Source organism: Nansenia antarctica, assembly GCF_963989245.1.
Source record: "Nansenia antarctica genome assembly, chromosome: 7".
NCBI lineage: Eukaryota > Metazoa > Chordata > Actinopteri > Argentiniformes > Microstomatidae > Nansenia > Nansenia antarctica.
Genome location: NC_137677.1, coordinates 6,535,253 through 6,557,579, shown reverse-complemented (window position 1 = coordinate 6,557,579; position 22,327 = coordinate 6,535,253). Strand labels below are relative to the sequence as shown.

The 22,327-nt window shown below is 45.9% G+C and overlaps 2 protein-coding genes across 3 annotated transcripts in view; both read right to left on the bottom strand.

Annotated features, from left to right (window-relative positions):
* Positions 1–498: 498 nt before the first annotated feature.
* Positions 499–8,387, bottom strand: fkbp8 (FKBP prolyl isomerase 8). Its single transcript, XM_080536084.1, has 9 exons — positions 8,282–8,387; positions 7,088–7,523; positions 6,730–6,899; positions 6,427–6,515; positions 5,804–6,024; positions 5,401–5,573; positions 4,846–4,923; positions 2,452–2,595; positions 499–1,697 (listed from the first exon to the last, which is right to left on the bottom strand). Exons 2-9 carry the CDS (start codon positions 7,521–7,523, stop codon positions 1,611–1,613), a joined length of 1,398 nt encoding a protein of 465 aa, XP_080392210.1. The 5' UTR covers positions 8,282–8,387; the 3' UTR covers positions 499–1,610.
* Positions 8,388–13,279: 4,892 nt separating this feature from the next.
* Positions 13,280–22,327, bottom strand: part of ssbp4 (single stranded DNA binding protein 4) — a 61,578-nt gene continuing 52,530 nt past the window's right edge. For both annotated transcript variants that reach the window (XM_080535640.1, XM_080535641.1), the window contains 12 exons: positions 21,108–21,167; positions 20,688–20,754; positions 20,406–20,473; positions 17,923–17,987; positions 17,399–17,444; positions 17,209–17,244; positions 16,991–17,045; positions 15,063–15,133; positions 14,804–14,882; positions 14,255–14,283; positions 13,915–14,016; positions 13,280–13,462 (listed from right to left, as the gene is read on the bottom strand). In XM_080535640.1, the coding sequence (XP_080391766.1) occupies positions 13,433–13,462; positions 13,915–14,016; positions 14,255–14,283; positions 14,804–14,882; positions 15,063–15,133; positions 16,991–17,045; positions 17,209–17,244; positions 17,399–17,444; positions 17,923–17,987; positions 20,406–20,473; positions 20,688–20,754; positions 21,108–21,167 (708 nt within the window). In that variant the 3' untranslated portion in view covers positions 13,280–13,432. The remainder of the gene's footprint in view (positions 13,463–13,914; positions 14,017–14,254; positions 14,284–14,803; positions 14,883–15,062; positions 15,134–16,990; positions 17,046–17,208; positions 17,245–17,398; positions 17,445–17,922; positions 17,988–20,405; positions 20,474–20,687; positions 20,755–21,107; positions 21,168–22,327) is intronic.

The window sequence follows — 22,327 nt, the reverse complement described above, 5'->3', positions numbered from 1 at the left end:
ACACCACACAGAGAAGATAGTATGACACACCTTATCTATTAGGGGTCATATGGAACACAGTGTTTTTTTTGTCTCCTGTGGACATTCAGCATCCATTAACTTCTGAAAATGTCACTGACTGTGGAAAGCCCCCAGTTGACCAAATGTACCCTAAACTAATAACAGGTCCGGAGTGGATATTGCTTCCAACCTGTCAATCTGACAGTTGCATAGATAGCAAGAAAAATCAATACTCTCTCTAGTGCCATTCTACAACCTTAGATGTTAATCGCTCGTAACCGCAAATTATCCTCAGACAAAGAACTAATCCTGGTTATGATAAATCACAGCATGGAAAACTTTGACTTTGACTGAGTGTGTGGGTGAGACAGATAGTTGACATTGATTAGTCAACAGTACAGTATGTCAGTTGCATGTTGCTTATACCCAAAACATATTTGTCTGATAACGGAATAAACAACCTTTTATTGAGAAATACAAATTGAACAATGACAGGAAATGTCAGAAACTCAAAAAGCAACCATTAAGCCTATGATACACAGGCAACTTTTTGGGGCAATATTGATTGACCCAAAAAGTTGCCCGTGTATCATAGGATTTATATTCACTGACTCACTAAGAGCACAGCAACATCTGAGTCTCCGTACTGCCTTCTGTAGAGGAACGAGTCTAAGTGACAACTGTGTTGTTTGTGACAAAAATATTGAACTCATAGAAAAATCTAATAAATAAACAAACACAAATTACACATGTAATCGTTGACATAAAAATAATAATAAACTAACTTAAAATAATCAGGAAAAGAGTCAGACCGAACATGTACAGTAAATGGTATTTGAAGGCTCACCTTCCAATGTTTGGTCTCAGGATGATCAGAAATGAGGTATTCATCAATAGCCTTTAAAGAATAAAATAAACCTAACATTCATTAGAGCTTGGGTTTTCTTCTTTCTGCCATCCTGAAGGAATGCACATTTTCACTGACCAAGACTCTAAGCGTGGATCACAGTCTCAGTTAATAATACAGCATCTAGAATACTCTCGTACCCATATCGACATCAGCACTACCCAGGGATACAAGAACAAGAACAATACATCCTCTGGAAGAGAGAGAAAATTGGTCAGCATTTAACAGAATTGTACAATCTTACGCTTTAAAAAATATAGGACCATATCACATATACCTAGTTTGGAATAGCTTTGGTGGATTACTCATATGAAGGAGGAGTTTCGGTTCAGAGAGCTCATTCAATTAGTATTATCATTCAAAGAGGGGCTCAAGACATTGGTAGCAAAAAACAAATAAAGCAATTAGTGTCTAGCGATATGACTGGACTGGATTACATTTAAAAAGTGATGAGTACTTTTCATTTTACAAATAGTGATAGTATAGTATTTTGTCACATATAATCTCTCCGTCTCTCAAGCAGTGCCAGAAGTTTGAGATATCCATCAGATAGTCACACTGAAAGGTGACCGATATAAACCATTTCTGTACCATTTTTTTCATCACCAGATTCAAAAAGGCACTGCCAAATGTCCAGGTGCTTTTTTGGCGGCTCCCACTGTGGAGGGGCTCAGGCGACCACTACAGAGAGTGTGGGTCTAGTTTAATTCCTGGCAGCGATGACAACAGACAGGGCTACACCGCCGATGGCTACGGCAGTGGCCCCGAACAGCCATTTCCAGCTGACACCCTGTGGAAAGGAAAAAAAAAGAATAAAAGAATCAAGTTGACTTGGCTTCATCATCACTTTGCCATGAAGTGAGTCAGAGAACAACAACTCACTGTACACTCTTTGACCTTTATCCAATGTCCCCCCCCCCCCCCCCCCCCCTGCCCCCATGCTGTTACTCGTCAAACCATACAAAAACAGACAACATTGTTTTAGAAAATCAGTGGAAGGGCTTGATAACATCGAGCAGTTACAGGTTACATACAAATCAGTAAGTCGTGACTGTATCCAAATAAAAAAAGAAAAGAAAGTTTGTCGGGAATGTTAGAAGTTCAATGTCTGTAGTGTTTGTCATGTGTATGTTAGCTAGGTGTGTGCGTGTGCGTGTATATGTTAGCTAGGTGTGTGTGTGTGTGTGTGTGTGTGTGTGTGTATATGTTAGCTAGGTGTGTGTATATGTGTGTGTGTATATGTTAGCTAGGTGTGTGTGTGTGTGTGTGTGTGTGTGTGTGTATATGTTAGCTAGGTGTGTGTGTGTGTATATGTTAGCTAGGTGCGTGTGTGTGTACAGGTATATGTTAGCTAGGTGTGTGTGTGTTAGCTAGGTGTGTGTGTACAGGTATATGTTAGCTAGGTGTGTGTCTGTTAGCTAGGTGTGTGTGTGTGTGTGTATGTTAGCTAGGTGTGTGTGTGTGTGTGTATATGTTAGCTAGGTGTGTGTGTGTGTTAGCTAGGTGTGTGTGTGTTAGCTAGGTGTGTGTGTTAGCAGTCTCACCCATGAGGGCTTGGCCTGTTGCTTCTGCTGCATGCTCCCGCTGCTGGCAGCAGGGTTCCCCAGCATCTTCTTGTACATGGCCTGCTCTGCTCCCTTCTGCTCAGAGTGCTTCTTCACCAGCTTGGACAGCTCTGCGTGGATCGTCTACCCCCGGGAGACAGCAGAGCGTAAGGATGAGCCGCGGGCGTGCTGTACTCTGACACTGCCCTTCCTGCCTACGCTCAATGTGGTGGGCTGTTTATAATAAGCGTTCACTCATAACAACAACAACAACAACAACAACAACAACGTTTAGAATGTGTCATAGTATCATATCTAAAGCATGGTGGTAGTCAATTATTCTAGTTTGTTAATGCAGTAAGATGAGTACTATGTATTGTTCTGTTCTGTTTATAATAAGCGTTCACTCACAACAACAACAACAACAACAACAACGTTTAGAATGTGTCATAGTATCATATCTAAAGCATGGTGCTAGTCAAGTATTCTAGTTTGTTAATGCAGTAAGACGAGTACTATGTATTGTTGTTCTGTTTCACAGCGACTAACCACAGTGTCTATTGGTGAAGTGTGGTTGTCCTTCAGATGGGGGGAGGTTTATCGTAGGTCGAGTTTCACTTTCCACTGTTAGGCTTACAGTCTTCATACAAATCCCCACCTGGGAACACCACCACTAGTGTGCCCTTGAGTAAGGCACTTAGCCCTAAATTACTCCAGGGAGACCGTCCCCTGTAATCTCTAATTGTAAGTCGCTTTGGATAAAAGGGTCTGCTGAATGCTTAAAATTATAAGAACACCGTACAATTGCAGGGGGCTTTATTGCTGATTGGTCTTACCACTTGGAAATTGGAAGGTCAACATTAACCAGCCAATCAGCCGAGATCGAGCAGATCTAACAGTGAAAGCAGCGGCAGTCTGTCATTGTGTGAACCAACCCTTCATCTGAAGTCTCTGACTCATGCCTCTAGTGGGGTGGTGACGTGGGAGCTATTGTGACTTCTATATGTTACTGGCAGAAATCTAATGTACAGAACACACCCTGAGAAGCCACTTCAACACACTTAACTGTGTTTACAGACAGGGAAAGGGAGAAGAAGGTTCGGGGGTTGGTGTCGGAAAGTCTCTGCTCCTGTTCAGTTGCCTGCTGCTAAGGCGAAAAGAGGTGCTTATGTTACGGTACATGTGGTAACACAGTACATGTGGGAAAACTAGGGTTAGGGTTAGGTGCTACGTCGACTTGGTACATGCTGGCATGTCTAACCCTAACTCTAATCCTAACCCTAACCCTAACCCTAACCGTAGCACCCTAGCACCTAACCCTAACCCTAGTTTTCCCACATGTACCGTATTCCCACATGTACCGTAACACTTACACAGTACCAGACTTCCACAGGACATTCCCACGTTGCAAGGAGGCAGCCTCTGACCATCTACACACCGGTCATGTTTAAGGACAGTAACTGCTGTCCCCCACTGTTGGGTCTAAAGCTGTGTGACATTAATGAGTTTGGTCAGCTACAACCACGTCACATCGATCTGAACTGAAAAGGGTACCACCGTGTTAGCCTCTGAATATGCAACCTACCGGTAAATCCTATTTTGAATGTTGTGTTGAACCTACTCTAAAACTCTTGGGGGTGAAAAACAGCAGTACAGACAAGCACAGGTGGGGGGGGCGGGGGGGGGGGGGGGGGAAGCCACACTTCAATGATTATGCAACCGATTCTTGTCAATGGTACAGTACACCCTGCGGCAGTGTAACGCTAGATATAGAGGATAAGAATAGCCTATCGAAGACATGAACACCGCGAACACAGACAGAAACCGCCACAACATCAACTGTCCGTATCGGATCAGCGCACCGGTGCACACAGCTGCATGCTGGGCCTTTATGGAGGACGCTCGTAAAAGCATCCAGGCGGAGGACGGTTTCCCAGATTGGTGTGTGGGACTGGGAAGAAGAAAAAACAAAAAAACTGAGAGTGGGCAAGAGTGTGTGGGGGTGGGGGGGGGGGGGGGGGGGGGGGAGTTTTGGACACGAGCGCAAGCAGCTCATCCAAGAAGCCCACGCGCAGTGCTGCGCCGTCAGATGGCCTTGTGTACAGAACCTCATGTCTCACCCTGTGTACGCAGAGCTGGAGCTACGCCTCAGATAAGGCCTGGGCTGTGTGCACTGTGACGGAGGGGCCAACCTATTTACAGCACACAACACGAAATCAGATCTACTAAAAAAATGATGAGTCGGCAATCCACCTGGCGTAATACTTCAACGACATTTGAAGTGTGTGGCGCCACCTGCTGGACTTCGGGGAAAACTACGACACTTGTAGAGTTGCTGGGTATGTGTTTGTTCGTTCTACAATCGAAAAGTATTTCAAGCAGAGGGGGGCGTACCTTGTTGCTGGGTTCCAACTTCAGGGCTCTCTTCAAAATCCCGATAGCTTCAGCGTATTCTCCTTGCAACGCCAACACCTAGAGATACAGACGAGGACACCATCAGACAGATGACAGGTTTTAATTTGTTCTATTTTTATGTAACTAGAGATTTAAGTGTTTTATATTATGCCAAATGTACAATTGTGTAATGTATGATATATTTTAATGTTTGATATTTGTAATTTAAAGTATGTTTTATATGTTAAATGTTACTTGTAATGTATGTTTTAAATGTGGACTCCAACTAGATATATCAGTGTTTTATATTAGGCCAAATCGAAAATTGTATGATGTACGATATATTTGAATGTTTGATATTTGTAATTGAAGTATGTTTTATATGTTAAATGTTATTTGTAATGTATGTTTTAAATGTGGACCCCACTAAAAGTAACTCATGCCTATGGGTATAGCTAATGGGGATCCTTCCAATAAATAAACCAATAAATAAACAGACACACAGACACACAGACACACTCTTCATACATGTACCATGTACGATGTGAGACCCACCTTGCCTTTGCGGAACAAAGCTTTGATGTTGTCTGGCTGGTGAGCGAGCACGGAAACACAGGACCGCAGAGCTGCGTCGTAGTGATCCAGCTTCAGCTGAGAGGCGGCCATGTTGTTGAGACACTTCACCTTCACGTCCATCAGCTCCTCCTCCTCCTCCGGACTGATGTCCACTGGAACAACAGCAACAGCAACATCATCATCATCATCGCCACAACTGTTCTGCTGCAGAACAGTCAACCGACAGCAGGACAGAGGAAACCACCAGAAACCAAACCGACATCGTCACTTCAGCAGATGACGACACAGGAACGTCACACACTACCATCACCATACCGAAGTATCATCATCCTGGGTCACGTCATTGAACGGTAGAAAGCATGGGTCTCTCTCTCCCTCTGACCTTTAGAACTAGACTCTGTGATCTGCAGGGCGATGCCGTAGGAGTTGACGGCGAAGGCGTAGTCCCCGCGCTGGTAGTAGAAGTTGCCCCGCTCCCTCTTCTGCCCGGCCAGGGCGATCCTCTCTGCGGGGGTCAGGAGCTCCAGGTCGGGGGCGTTCGTGGCCTCCAGCAGCCGTACCTCCATGGACAGCTCAGCGTCGGGGGGCACCTCGGGGGCGAGGCTGGCAGGGGACACCGTCAGAGAGCAGAGTCACGACTAAGTACTGTAGCACTCCTACACTTTTCGTTATATAACATAGCAACATTAAAGACTTGTGTTTTCAGGGGTGTTTTCAGGGGATTATGAGACTACAGCGACAAGACGACCACTTCGGAATAGCTTGTTGGAGGGGTTGAAAAAGGAAACAGCAATATCATGCCAGGGGAAACCAACATGTCCTCCTCTTTGCTTCTCTACTGTAAGTGTTGTTCTAATGTTGTGGTTTTTCCAATGGGAAGCTTGCCAAATTTATTTGCCACTCTTGGGACAACAGAGTACACTGGACATTAACTTGAACAACAAGATTGATCTGTAATAAAAAAAAAGGAAGCAGTATGAAACAGGCTCATGCCAGACTCCCTACCTCCCCAGGGCACCGTATGCATATTTAGCATGGGCTTGGACGAGGGCCGTCTCTCCCATTTCCATCAGCATTACAGCGAGATCCAGTGCCTGAGAGAGGAAGAAACAGAGTTAAAAGCTGATGCTCCTCCATGTTTTTTTGATTAAAACTTAAATTAAAATCACTGATCATAAAAACAGTACCCATTGCAACCGTGTCATTACGTCCACCAGCATCACTATATGCACAGTATTACTATGCATCAGATTTACCTTCTTCACCTTCACTGAATCAGAAGGGTCAGATTTACCCTCAGGAGTTTACCTGGATGACATCACCATCTCCCACGGTCAAAGAGAGCTCAGGTATCTCTTCTACAGTAGTCCCATCAGCCAGGGACGTCTTCAGATGGATCTTGACATCCTGGCCTTTCTGGGGCCGACTGTCTGGCCCGTCACCAGCCTGCAGGACTTTCTTCTTTAGCTGTCCATTTCCTGCAAATCCATAGAGGAGCATACACACACACACACACACACACACACACACACACACTGATTTCTCACTTTTCATACTCTTTTGTATTTGTTCTACACCAATGAGCATCTCCACCTAAAAAAAACATCCAAGACAACCACAAGCGATCTAGCCACCGTCAATCTTCTCTCTTATGGACCAATCGTACCTAATACATCCAACCACTCTTCTACTGGAGCTTGGTCCAGACTCCCCACTGTTTCGACCACTCTGGGCGGCTCCTCTGTTTCGACCACTCTGGGCGGCTCCTCTGTTTCGACCACTCTGGGCTCCTCTGTTTCGATCACTCTGGGCGGCTCCTCTGTTTCGACCACACTGGGCTCCTCTGTTTCGATCACTCTGGGCGGCTCCTCTGTTTCGACCACTCTGGGCTCCTCTCTTTCGATCACTCTGGGCTCCTCTGTTTTGGTCTTCTTCCCACCACCGGCGTCTTCCAGAGGCGGAGGGTCATCGTCGACGTCATCCTCGTCCAGCATCTCAAAGTCTTCCCCGCTGTCCAGCAGCGAGGCGTGTCCCGACTTCTTGGCTGACAGATCCGTGTCCTGGATATCGCTGACCCCAAAGGTCTTTTCCACGTCAGTCATCTGTTGGAAATGAATTGTGTGTTCAATACAGTAAGCTGCATGGAGAGCCGTTATACACTGCAATTGACAGACATAGAAAATATAGACATAGAAAATAAATAGATCATGGCTATATCTATTCAATTCCTGTCAGACAGCATCATCATACTATGATCTACAGTTTCAAATCTTTAAAATATTAAATATCTTTAATAAAATAATGCTGCTCTTGTGGAATGCCATTCCTTGAGAGCTGTAGATATTGTTTATTACAGGTAAAAATCAAGTGGTCAAAATGTAATGGGATGCACAGACAGACACAGAGGTTGTGTGGCTTTAACTAACCCTGAATCAGAACGAATGGTACTTGCTTATCACGCGTAACGTAAGTAAGTACTCACACATGTACTCCTTGTTCTGATTCAGGGCTTTCACACCATCATCTTCAGCTAACTAACTAGCTGGCTAGCAGCTAAATAATGACTGTCCAATCAGAAACATAACAGCAAGCAAACTATGGAATATATTAGTTAGATCTGTGGTTTCGTTGTGGTAGGTAAATCAGTAACTGTTCAAAGTTCAGCGGGTGTTTCGAGAACTTTCTGAGAAGTTTGTTGTTATCTTAGCCTGGCTATGCTAGCCTGCTAGCAACTTAGCTAGCCAAGTCATTGCTTTAGGCTAGCTTACACAACAACACAGATTTTACTAGTTTCAGCGTTATTCAACAAAACCAGGAAAGAAAACAACTAAGGGGTTCAGACCGTAAATTAAGAGCTTACCGTGAAATGTTCTAGGCTTGGTAAACAGACAGAGAGAGTGTGAGCTTTGCTTTGGTCCTGTCACAAATGACAGTTGAGAGCTCGCAAATGTTTCCTGGTCACCTTGGAAATCCGTGTCTTCTTATTGGATCATTCCTCCCGCGTTCGTAAATACGCCCTGAGAGCGCCGGAGCGCACACTGGGTCCGACGTCATAAAGCGACCGAGTGATTTGATTGGACAAGAGGCGTTCCGTGAGTGCTGCTCAGATTTCCGTAGCGAATTTACGAACGCAGCCACCCTTAATGTAGATTAAGGATAGCGGTGACGGTCGGGTCACAACGTCCTCACAAAATTAATCCCTAAATAAAATACTTATTTTTGTATAAAAAAAACATGTTGAATATTTATTTTATTTTGCTGTAAGAAATACATATAAAACGGTATGTCTTGCTCTCTAGCCTCGAGGCTGGACCTCTATAAATGTGGGCATACCGCCGCCAACAGCAGGGGAGGGTAAGACACAAATTAATAAAATTAAATAAAATTAAATTATGGGATTGCTACAGAAATTACCACCTTCTGTAACCCAATTTAGAAGTGTATCTAACTTCTTTTTTTGGTGAAACAACAGGTCTCAGGTCAGGTGGTGACAAACATCTTCAAATGCACATTTTGGTTTTGCCATGTTTGATTTACAGCCAAAAGCTCCAGCCTCATGTATGAAAGCCTATCTCATAAAATGCCATCACATAAAATAAGATTAAGGCAGCAGCATTACTTCCACTGTGGTTTATTCCTAATCAGCTCAGTGCAGTTAGATGGGGAATAGATCCATATCCATAGTAATATGATACAATAACACTACAATGTCCTGATCTAGAGGGTGGTAATCACCATCCCAAATGTCTATTGTGTGAATATGATGAAAGCTGAATGGCTGCATATGCCTGTCTGCAGTGCTACTGTGCATTAATACAATTATACACTGTATGACAAAGTAGCCTACTACTATAAGAAAGGGAACTAGGCCGCCACCAGCTTTATGAATATTAGAGTATAAAATATATTTTTGAGATTATAGCTCTTTGCTGTATGTTTTAAATAAGCTGTCAGATCTAATTAATTTCTTGCATTATCAAAGTGCACATAGGAAAAGACTCAAACAACGGGAAAAAATCAAATTACATTTATTATTGATGCAGTTGTTTCTTTTTTGATAAGCAAATTATCTGTTTTTCTTTCAGTCTAAAGAAACTTTACAATATAAAGAAACATACAAAGGACATCTTTATTACCTACACAAGACACCTAAGTCCCTAAGACAAGATCTGAACTATCCTACCATGAAATACAAAGCAAACCCAAGAGACAGACTGCTTCATACTGAATACTGCCGTGTCGTCAGAAAGGACAATGAACAGGAGAATCTTTATATCACCTCCCCTTGACCCCCCCCAGCCCCCCACCCCCACCCCCACCCCACACAACCCCCCCACCCACCCCAAATCTTCCTAATGTTACAGTATTATACATCACGATAGAAGTACAGAGATGGCCAACAATTGTTATACACAGAGGACTGAGAGAGGATCAGTGAGCATCAATCTATACAACGCTATTTCAGGAGTGAATAGCAAGGACACAGTTTTTCCCCATAAGTATTACTTTTGATCTATTCTTAATTTAAAATGAGGTTCTCTTAGTATTTTTTCCTTTTTAAAGTTTTTTTCTTAAATTGATAAAAATCCTTCATATTAAAAACGGTAATATGCAGTCACATGTTTTAATGAGACGATGGCCTTAGAGCAATCAATGGAAATTGTTTGAAAACCAAATAATATAATTTACATTAGCAAGAACAGAGTGAGGACGTTACAATCGCAAGAATAAACTTTATCAATAAGATCTGACATCCTCCTTCACCTGTCTTTGTCCTTACAAGATGACATTAGTCTACAAGTCCCAAACCCTGGTAAATTGATGGCAGTATTGTTTCACATTCCATATAGGTGTTCCTATTCCCCATCAGAAAAGTGTTTAGGGCGTAATCTTGCATTACATGTTCAGGGAACTTCGACATGTTTCATTTCTAGTTCAATTTAGTTTTTTGCCAACTTGAACCAAATTTAAAGCACATCGTCTCTTTATTATGAAAAACACGGACAGTTTATTTATAATTAACTTTAAGCTGTATTCATTGGTAGTGACTGACATATCAAAACATGTCAATGATATCAAAATGCATTATACAGTATTTACAAAAAAGGAAATTAAAGAGAGGGGGGGTGGGCTCAAGAGTGTGAGGATAGAGCTGTAAGGGGAGGGGGGGGGGGGGGGGGGGATAGAAGGGTGTGTGCCGGTCCATCAGAGGAATAGCGAGTTATTCCCCCAGACAACCAACCCTGGAGATGGCCCTGTTTAGCTCTGGGTCCAACCTATTCCACAACTTTCTTACCGCTGTGTGGAAAGCCCAATCACTAACAAAATAGAGGCTACAATGATTTTGGAGTTTTTGCTTGAAAACCCTCTATAAAGGTAAATGATATCACTGTGACTGATACAGTAACTCATATGATTGATATAGTGACAGTTGGGCCTACGTACGATAATGCACTTGCTGAGCTACTGAGCAATTTAAATAATGTAACGTTGTAACTATAGTTTTTCTTTTTAAAATACATATAATCTGCGGCCTAACTGTCCAGAAAAGCACAACACACGTTGTCAAGCCCCCCTGGATTGATGACCAATTCACATGAACGTTTCTGAGGAACGGGCTTGAGTCAAGACATCCCTTTGCTGTGCAGATCCCATGGGCATTTTTTTCTCCAAAAAACACGATTCCTTGAATTACACTTCATAGAAATTAAAGCAAAAAATCAATCAAACGAATGCAGAACCGAAAAGAAAAGACAAATAGTTTGACTCACAATTCAGTCCAACCAGCTGAAAAAAAGATCTCTCATTTCTCATAGAACCGTATAATTAGAATCGGTTGCACAGGTGTGTGTATGAGTGTGACCAGGAGGCCTATTTAGGCTCCTAAGATGGCCTTGCTGAGACACTGTTCTCCTAGAGCGCTCCTCCTCCTTACTCACAGTGGACGTAGCGCCCCGCCATGCCGTCACCCCCCCAGTCACTTCACACTCCCATCGCCAGTGCAGCGACCGCCACCCCCATACCCAGGGTCCTGCCACCCCACATACGGGGGGACACAGACCCACGGAGGGAACTGGTAGATGGGGGCTCCGTGGGGGTCAGCCCCTCTCTCTCTCGCCTCTGTCTCCAGGCATCGATCAGCGAGCGATAGTACTGTCGTGCGGGCAAGCGGCTGGCTTTTACGAGACTCTCCTCTCTTAAAAAGTTGCACTTGAGTCTGCTAAGACACCAGATCCTAAGGATCTGTGAGTTTAACCCCCAAACTGGAAGTAAGTAGGTAGCTAACAGGTCTGTGCATCAAATACTTCCTAAATCTCTCTAGCTCACAGCAGAGGAACCAGCGGAGAGGGGCCTGCATGACAGAATCAGTCGTATGGAGTAACGTTGAGGCTTGAGTTTGTATTGAGGTTGACAATGAAAACAATGCAAAGGAAGGACCCACTTTTAGGATTCACAGACCAGTTGTATATTAAAACAACAAATAAACAACCACAATACAAGCTAAATATGTTGTATTTACAGGCAAGAGCAAGATCCTTAGAAGAGCTTAGAAGATGTAAAAACCCTCTTGTTTAGACTGAATATGAAGGATACCGATCGTGAGAGAGGTCGACAATGATCATAAGACAATAACAAATGCTCAAAGCCACCTAAAAGTAAAAGTTGAATTAGGAGCAATTGTCCAAATGACATAAAATCAGTCCATCCTTGTACAGTTAAGCAACAGTGTGAAGAAACAGGTATATATATATACATAGACATTTTCGAGAGGGGTGTTTAAGACCAGACATCTAGGACTGATTATGCATGAGTACCAACAGACAGATTGTCTCTAAAACCAGTGGGAATTAGGGAATGGCTCCATTAAACCAGTGGGAATTAGGGGAAGGCTCCATTTTCACATTCACAAGTTTCGGGGAACTCCAGTGCTAACATGGATGGCATTTGTAGTTTTTATTTTATAAAGATTGATTGAAGATTGATTGAGAGCCATTTAAACAGGTGATCAGTTACCATGTCACTCCTATCACACACTCTTTGCTTGAGTGTTTCTTTGTTGTTGCTATGGTTTCTGGTAGCGAAGACATTGGCTACAGGTTCTATGAAGAGCAGAAGAGAGAGGTATGGGTTGAGGGGTGGGCAGGGTTGTTGAGACACAAACAAAACAAACGAGAAACATCAAATACCTAAAATCGTGTAAACAGAAGTGTCATTGTGCATTTTTGAGTGTGTGCTTATTCTGTCGTTGATGTTGCTGAGATACAATGTGCCCTTTACAGGAAAATCATAACTACATCATTATAACAATATCAATTATGAAAATTATAACAATCATATTATTAATACGTACAAACATATAATGAAAACCGTTCTTGCCCTAAATATATAACTAGATCAGCTTTGCATTTCATAAAAGGACACAGTAACTGAATGAGTTCCGGGCGAGGGTCTCTCACCTTCTCACTCAACTACTGCATGCGACACATTTTCCAACAAAAAAAAACAAAACAAAAGAGAAGAAGAGTAACATGGTAGAGTAGGAGACTGTAGTCAAGCCTCCGGCCTTGCTCTGTGGTGCTGAGTGGAAGCTTGCTGAGAGGACGGCGCCACCCGCAAGCCTGGAGGGCCACGGCCCACAGGGGGTCTCACTGTCCTGGGCCTGTGAGGAAGCCAGGGAGGCAGGAGGAGGGAGAGTCCATGAGGAGGCCCTTCCTGTGGCTCTGAGACGGCTTCCTGTTCCCGCCACCCACTTTGCACGCGCTGGGATGTTGGGCCTTGAGGGCAGTCCTGCGCTCCAGGGACATCATCCCTGGGGGCTGTGAAACACAGCACGCCATCCAAGGGGGGGCGGGGGGGGGGGCGAGGATGGGGGGAGGAGGAGGATGGGGGGGAGTAGAGGGGGACAACGCAAGATGCAGCAGGGGTGGGAGGGAGGGAAGGGGGGGAAGGGGGAGAGAGATAAAAAAAGAAATAAAATAAAATAAAATAAAAAGATAAAATAAAAAAGAAATCACACACTCATCGTCATGTTGGGTGAATACTGCAAAGAGAGAGAAGAAGGGGAGGGGGGGGAAAAGAAAAGCCAATACTAAATTAAAAATGTCCTTAATATCAACTCCAGATGCAGACAACAAAACAAGCAACTTAACCCAGTGTAAGTGTTAAACTTTGTGTGTAAAATGTTTTCCATAATGCCCACAAGGCAGACAGTCTTGCGCTGCTATAAGAGACTACCGCAGGCAAGAACTTTTGGGGGGAGAGCTTTTCTATCCTAACACCATTAAACAAACATCAGAGTATAGTAAAGCCAGAAGGAGAAATGCTTAGGATATGCAGTAAGGTATTAAACATGTCAACAGTGAGACGTGCATTAAGCAGTGAGACGACCCTCCCTGCCTCTGGGTGCATGCTGGGGGGGGGGGGAGAGGGGGAGAGGGGAGAGGGGGGGTGGGGCGGGTCAGAGGGGCGGGTTGCGTCGTAAAAGGTACTCACACTTTCACTTTGGAATGGGTTTAAAAAGTTGCCTGCCATCTCCCCGTCATCCCGCGGAGTTCCCGGGGGGTTGTTCATGCCCGCCATGTTGTTGGGAGAATTCTAACGAGGGAACGAGGGAAGGAAGGAGAAGGAGACCCAATCAAGTTTCAGCGAGAGTGAGTGAGGCTGTCACTGATTTTTGAGTATGAAGCGGTTAGCAAATACAAGAAAAAATCCTTTCGGCTCTGATTCAGTCAGAACAAACTTAGATGAGAGCTTTTAGAAGTTGACTATCAGCTACATTGAATGTGCATCGATGAGTTATTGATGTGAAAGAAAAATAATCTTTGAGTCTCACCTTTGGCAACCCATCCATGTCACCAGAGCCTGAGGAGAGAGAGAGTGATTGACATGAGAGAAACGCTCGTCACTTTGAAGGCTTACAATCCGCTGATCCTCCTCGCTCCTCAGCGCACACAGAGGTAATGGGCTCTAATGAAGCTATCTGTTTCAGACACAGACGAGACCAAACTTCATTGGTTCCATCGATCAGGTCTCACCTGTCTACATAATCAATGTGGCCGCTTTGCTGCCCACATAATCTGGTTCCACTTCGATCAATACTTTAGGAGGGTGGGTTCCCTTCACCCACCACACGGGGGCGTAGTTACATTATCCAAATCAATGATGTATCATGTCTATGCTTAAAAAAACGAGTTGGGAGTATTGTTACAGAACTGATCATGTTCAATGTCACATCAACATCATAGGATCGTCTAGAGAAAAAAAGGCTTTTCAGAAATTCATGTTCATGGACAGTCACCGAGTGGAAATTCTAGATCTAGACGAAGTGATCCGTAAATCATCGTTACTAGCGGACAGGCGAATTAGTGCGAATGAAGCTTACCTAACGATCCGTTCATATGGTGTGGTTCCATGGGTCCCATCCCCCCCATCGGCCCGTCAGGACCCGGCCCCATCGGGAACTATACAGAGAGACACCCAGGGTTAGAGATATGAGAACTATGAACTTTGAACTCAAGCCGTGTTCATGAAATAAGAGGTTTTAGATCACAGATAACGAATTTATTGCCTCTCAGGAGAATATCAAACCCCATTTGAAATACCAAGAGAGCCCCGTCGGTAAACAAAGAGAGACGACTTACGTTAGGTCTGTTACCACCAGGGCCGATAGGATTCATCATTGTGTAAATGTTTTCACTGGAATTTGTGGAGTCTGTAGGGAGATACGACGCAAGTTCAGTCCAATGCTCTCTCGAGAGGAGCGTACGCAGCAGGAACTTAATAGCACACACACACACACACACACACACACACACACACACACACACACACACACACACACACACACACACACACACACACACACACACACACACACACACACACACACACACACACACACACACACACACACACACACACACACACACACACACACACACACACACACACACACACACACACACACACACACACACACACACACACACACACACACACACACACACACACACACACACACACACACACACACACACACACACACACACACACACACACACACACACACACACACACACACACACACACACACACACACACACACACACACACACACACACACACACACACACACACACACACACACACACAGTCTGGAGTACAGCACACAACCAACCAGTTATGGCAATGACCCTTCATACTGTATAAACCCATCTACACACATGGATTGTGAAAGCCCACTTTCAGAGACTGTATTGTATTGTATGGTACTGTATTGTATACTACCTTACAGAGGCTTTGACACATTTATATCCGTTTTCTTAATGATGTTGGGAGTTAAAACATGCTATCATCATCAGAGCTATAGCAGAGTCAACAAGGACCAGCACACACAGTGGTACCGTCCTCGTACCTCCACCCTGAGGTCAACAGCAGAGTGAAGGACCTTGGTCCTGACACTGCAGTGGGGTTGACTTTGGCAGACGCACGGCGATGAAAAGAAAACAACAAGGACAGCGAGATGGAGACAGAGCGGAGGGTGGGAGTTGGAAAGAATTCAAGTAAGAATGACAGAGAGAAAGAGAGAGAGAGGGAGAGAAAGAGAGAGAGGGGGAGAGAAAGAGAGAGAGAGAGGGAGAGAGAGAGAGAGAGAGAAGGAGAGAGAGGGAGAGAGTGTGTGTGTGAGAGAGAGAGAGAGAGAGAGAGAGAGAGAGAGAGAGAGAGAGAGAGAGAGAGAGAGAGAGCATGAGGTAGATAGGGTGTATAATGACTGTCGCCTGTTAGTGGTCCTGGATTTACTGTAGGTTGTACTGTCGTGACTGGCTGGTGTGTGTGTGTGTGTGGTGTTGGTGGTGTGTGTGTGTGGTGTTGGTGGTGTGTGTGTGTGTGTGTGTGTGTGTGGCGGTCTTGGCGACTGCAGTGGAAAACTGTGTTTCAGTTCTATGTGTGAAGAGGAAGGCGCTTGTGCGCAGGTTGCCCCGGCAACGCATCACAATAGAGGTATGTATATAAATAATAAATACTGGACACAAAAAGAAACCTCTCCACAGCCCAACAATAACAGAACAGGGAGACAGGATGTCCATCTAAAGTGTTTTGTCCTGTTCCCCCCCTCCCCTCGGCGGGGACATTAGCTTGATGTAGTGAGGCTGAGTGGGATCTCTCAGATGACCGCGCCAGCCAATCACAGGGGCACAGGGTCAGCCTTCGGACGACATCACTCACGTTTGTCGACGACGAACGTACGAAACTATTCAGATGTGATGAAGGTAAAACGGCCCAGAAAGGAGGCGGGGGGGGGGGGGGGGGAAACGCCTCACGAAAAAAAAACACTGACAAGCAGACGCCGCATAAACAACCGACCACAGACAGAGACGACAGGTCTGTGGAGCGCTAGAGGACACGTCGACGTCAGCCAATCACCACAGACCCTCCACGGACGGAGGGGAAACGAGGATCTTATGGAAGGCCCGTAACGTAAAAGGGCTTGCAACGTAGGAGGGGTGGGGGCGGGGCTGTCACATAGAGGGGACTATAAGACAAAGGGGGACTGAGGAGACCAACCCACCTCCTGGGCTAGGCATAATGGGAGTTCCTGGTGGTCCTCCACCCCCTGGAGGACCCTGAGGGAGAGAGAGAAAGAGAGAGAGAGAGAGAGAGAGAGAGAGAGAGAGAGAGAGAGAGAGAGTTAAGAGGAATTTTGCCTCAAAAACAAACATTGTGGAGATTGCTGGATATTTGCTTATAATGGATGAACAAAATGAAGGTTTAGACATGACGACTTACCACATAGTTGCCCGGAGATGAGGAGGAATATGCTATCTATATAAAGAGAGAGGGGACAGAAGAGGGGGAGGGGCAACATCAGTCCAATCCTAACTTGGTACAAAGCGGCGGTCCGTTGCTTTTAGATAACGGAGGTATTTGCCGTTGGTGTTGTGACCGACTACGATGTGAAGTGGTGAAGGGGACTTACTGAGTTCGCGTTGGGATTGGGCCAAGGACCTCGTCCTCCCGGACCCCTGATACATAGGAAACAGAGGATTTGAGTGAGAGTGACTCCTAACTTCAACACAACTGGCTTTAAATGTCCATCGACAGTTCGTCAACCGTCGCCAAACAATCCTTGAATGATATGAATTGAAGAAGTGATTTCTGAGAAGTGATTTAGAGCTCTCAGGTCGTCGGACGCTGGTTTTCTCTGTGTACCACATGTACAAAAGAAGAGATTTGGTGAGGCTGCATTCTCATTTTATGCACCCAAATTGTGGAATGCACTGCCAGTTTACATTAGGGATGCAACCTCAGCACATAATGTTCAAGTCAAGACTAAAAACCCATCTTTTTAATATTGCCTTTAAATGTCTAAATAATTAAATTAAGATTATATAATGATTAAAGCACTTTGAGCTGCAACGTTTGCAGGAAAAGCGCTATACAAATAAAGTTATTATTATTATTATTATTATTATTATTATTTGGGAGGGTCCCGGTACTCACATCTGCATGCCTGGCATTCCTGGTCCCATAGAGTTGGGCGGAGGCCTCATCCCTCCACCGTAGTTCTGAGGAGCAAAGAGAGGAACACACCTGGTAAACCTGGGGTTCTATCACAGTCAACCTGAGGTTCTATCACCTGAGGGTTCTATCACCTGAGGGTTCTATCACCTGGGGGTTCTATCACCTGGGGGTTCTATCACCTGAGGGTTCTATCACCTGAGGGTTCTATCACCTGAGGGTTCTATCACCTGGGGGTTCTATCACCTGAGGGTTCTATCACCTGAGGGTTCTATCACCTGAGGGTTCTATCACCTGGGGGTTCTATCACCTGAGGGTTCTATCACCTGAGGGTTCTATCACCTGAGGGTTCTATCACCTGAGGGTTCTATCACCTGAGGGTTCTATCACCTGAGGGTTCTATCACCTGGGGGTTCTATCACCTGAGGGTTCTATCACCTGAGGGTTCTATCACCTGAGGGTTCTATCACCTGGGGGTTCTATCACCTGAGGGTTCTATCACCTGGGGGTTCTATCACCTGGGGGTTCTATCACCTGGGGGTTCTATCACCTGGGGGTTCTATGAGTCAACCTGGGGGTTCTATCACCTGGGGGTTCTATGAGTCAACCTGTTATGTCTAAAGCTTCGTGCACACCAGGTCATTGCGTTGCACGGAAGTCATTCATCTCAATGGGGCAGTTGCGTTGATCCGTTGCGTTGCTCTGCATTGCGTTTCTTGTCCGTCAGGGTGCGGTAATCAGTCAAAATATTTCAGCTTTTGCGTTGCGTTGGATCCGTCAAAACAACAGGAAGTAACCGGAAGTAGTTTCTTGACCAGAGCTTTCGCCACAGATGTAAAATCCGCCATTGGCGAAAATCTTTAATTTGGCTCTACAAGTGTTAATATTTCATTTTATGAAGTTTTTATATGTTTTCAGGCGAGAAAGTAACCATATACCGGTATATTCACAAAATGTGTCCAGTTTATCAAAATAACCCGTTTATATATCTGATGTTAACATACTGACTGTGTCCGCGAATGCTATGCTATTGTTGTGCTAGGTGCATTGACTGACTGTCCGCGAATGCTATGCTATTGTTATGCTATCTGAATGGTGTACTAGTTTTCACTGAATAAATCGCGATTTCTTTCAAAGAAGGTAGCAGGTGTTTATGTCCATGTCAAGGAGAAGGTACGACTTGTATGACAGTAGTGTGATTAGGACATAAGTTGAGGATATTAGTCTACCTCTGATGCTAACTTGTATGGCATAGTGTTTGTGATGCTAACGGCGCCATCTTTGCTATCTCCTCCGGACATATATTACCGCTGTGTTGTTGCGTCTGCATCGCATGCGACATGCGTCAAGCCCATCCCACCAGGTTGCGTCAGAACGGTGGGTCACGGTTCGCGGTGTGCACGAAGCTTAAGCCAGATGCCTAGTTTTGAATGTCTCTATCCTGGTCACCAACACTACGGTAAAATTGTAATATGAAGAGTGAATGTGTGTGTGTGTGTGTGTGTGTGTGTTTGAGTGTCTGTGTGTGTGTGTGTGTGTGTGTGTGTGTGTGTGTCTGCCAAGGGCTCCAGGCCCCTGGCCTGAGCATTAGATTACTTTTTCCTGCTGTGACTGGTGGATAGATGATTCACTTACTTAGTCAAATGTATTTGTTGTAAGTCACGTTGGGATAAGGTGTCTGCTAAATGCCAGAAATGTAAATGTAAAATGTGTGTGTGTGTGTGCGTGCGTGCTTGCATGTGTGTGTGTGTGTGCCGCTCTCACACACAGACGTGAGTGTGTGTGTGAGCGGGTGCGAGCGTGCGCCTACGCGCTGGTGTCAGCGTGTCTATGCATGAACGATGGTACGCGTGTCTGCGCGCGTCTATGTGTGTTTCTCCTGTCAGCGCTGCACAGCGGGGCGTCTGGCAGAGCGGCTGCGCGGGGCAGGACACGGAGCGGCCCCCCCCCCTCAGAGGAAGAGTTTTGTTCGGCAGACGATTACGCTTGTCGAGCAGATGCCGCAGCAGCTGCCGGGATTGTTGCCTGCCAAAGTCACGCAGCGAGGGTGGCAGAGAGAGGGTGGCAGAGAGAAGGTGGCAGAGAGAGGGTGGCAGAGAGAGGGTGGCAGAGAGAGGGGCGAGAGGGGCGCGCGGAGGGAGGGTGACGAGAGACTGACGCTCGGTTCGGCGGGAACATGTGGGAGATGTGAGGAGATCTACCTACCAGGAGGATGGGTGCTGCTGCTGTTGATCTATACTGCTGCTGTTGATCTATACTGTGTATCACAGCTTTGAGACAAACTGATCTAACACCTGGAGCCTTTAGGCCCACGGTCTCTAGATCCAACACAAGGAGAGAGGCCATGACCGACGCCGTCGTTGTGGGGATGTGTGGTGTTTAGGGGTCGATTAACTGGTTGTAATGCAGAGTATGGTGGGGGGGTCCGGGGGTGGGGGGGTGGGGGTGGTGGGGGTGATGTGTACCTGTGGGCCCATGCCTCCCATGCCTCTGGGTGGGTTCATCCTCATCGGACCGCCCATGTTTGGATGTCCTGCGGAATCGAAGGAGGAGGAAGAGGAGGAAGAGGAGATGTCAGGAGAACGTTTGGGATGTCAAACACAGGTGGTCCGAAATGAACATTAACCTCATGTTGGTGGGGGACGATTTAGAAAAACAAGTCATCTACAGCCAAATGTACATGTAGGGGCCAGCGACATGCTGAGCTGTAGCCAGAGGACACACATGTGTAGTGTGTGTGTTGTTACCTTGTGGTCTGGTCGGATCCAGGCTGTTTGGCAAGAGTGGCTGTGACCCTGGGACTCCCACAGGGGGCTGGAGGAGGGGAGAGGAGAGGAGAGGAGAGGAGAGGAGAGGAGAGGAGAGGAGAGGAGAGGAGAGGAGAGGAGACGTTAGCGAACATAGAAATGTGCATGTGTAACCTGTACATCGTGTAGAGAGGGAGAGAGAGAGAGGGAGAGAGGGAGAGAGAGTAGGAGAGAGAGGAGAGAGAGAGAGAGGGAGAGAGAGAGAGGGAGAGGAGAGAGGGAGAGAGAGAGGGAGAGAGAGAGAAAGGGAGAGGGAGGGAGAGAGAGGGAGAGGGAGAGAGAGAGGGAGAGGGAGAGAGAGAGGGAGAGAGAGAGAGGGAGAGAGAGAGAGAGAGAGGGAGAGAGAGAGCGGCGCTGTACCTGATTTGGCATACGGAGTGAAGGGCGGGGTCCGCCAGGGTACCGCGGGGACATGAAAGGCTGCGGGGAGGAAAAGCAACAGATCGTTAGTCACCGCCTGTTGCCCTGGATACAGTACGGCCAGACCGGTCGGACTTACTGCTGATGTTCTTTTGCTCTCTACCATCTTTATATTCATAGATCTGAGACCAGGGGGGGGGGGGGGGTAAGGTTAGGGTTAAGGCCTAAGGTTAGGGCTGGGGGGCCATAAAACTGAACTTAGATCAGCATTTAGAAAGGCAACAAATGACAACTTCTGTGATTCTGACGTGCTGCTCTCTCAACTGCCAGCAGGGGGCGGCGTCGTGCTGGAGGGAAATGTGTGGGACGGGCTTTGTTGTCATTCCCAACACAAAGCAAAGGTTGTGAAGAGTTCTTAAGACTACACCTCAGGTGCTAGTGTCCATATGGATTAGAGGGAGAGACAGAGGGAGCAAGGGCGAGAGAGAGGGGGGGGAGAGGGAGAGAGAGTGTCCAAGAGAGGGAGAGAGAGAGACAGGGGGAAGAGAGAGATAGGGGGAGCAAGAGAGAGAGAGGGGGGGAGAGAGAGAAAGAGGGGGGAAGAGAGAGAGAGACAGAGGGAGCAAGAGAGAGAAAGGGAGGGGAGAAAGAGAGAGAGAGAGAGAGGGGAGAGAGAGAGAGAGGGAGAGAGGGGAGAGAGAGGGGGGAAGGGGAGTCGGGGGGGGGGGGGCATGTGTGACGTCAGCATGTGGAATGAGGGAACAGTAGAGTGAAGGTGGAGGGAGAATGTGCATCGTGGAAGAAAACCCACAGTTACACACACATGCACACAAACACACAGTCACACACACACGCACACAAACAAAGACAGGGACGACTATGCTGATTCTATATTATTATTGTGCCAGAAACATTCTGAGAGATACTTGATTACAGGCATCAATAGAGGCACCATAGTTCTAATGTCTAATATATTATAGATATATATTTGTATATATGCTTTATGTGTGGAACACCAGGAAGACAAAAAATGTAAATAAATCCTTCTTCTAGCATTATGACCGCCAACGGCCGAAGCCAGAGACTGCGGCCAGAGACTACTTTGCTTGCGTTGACTGATAGACGATTCACTGACTTAGACAAACGTATTTGTTGTAAGTCTCTTCGGATCAAGGCGTCTGCTAAACGCCCAAAAACGTAAACGTACAGACCAGCTGCTG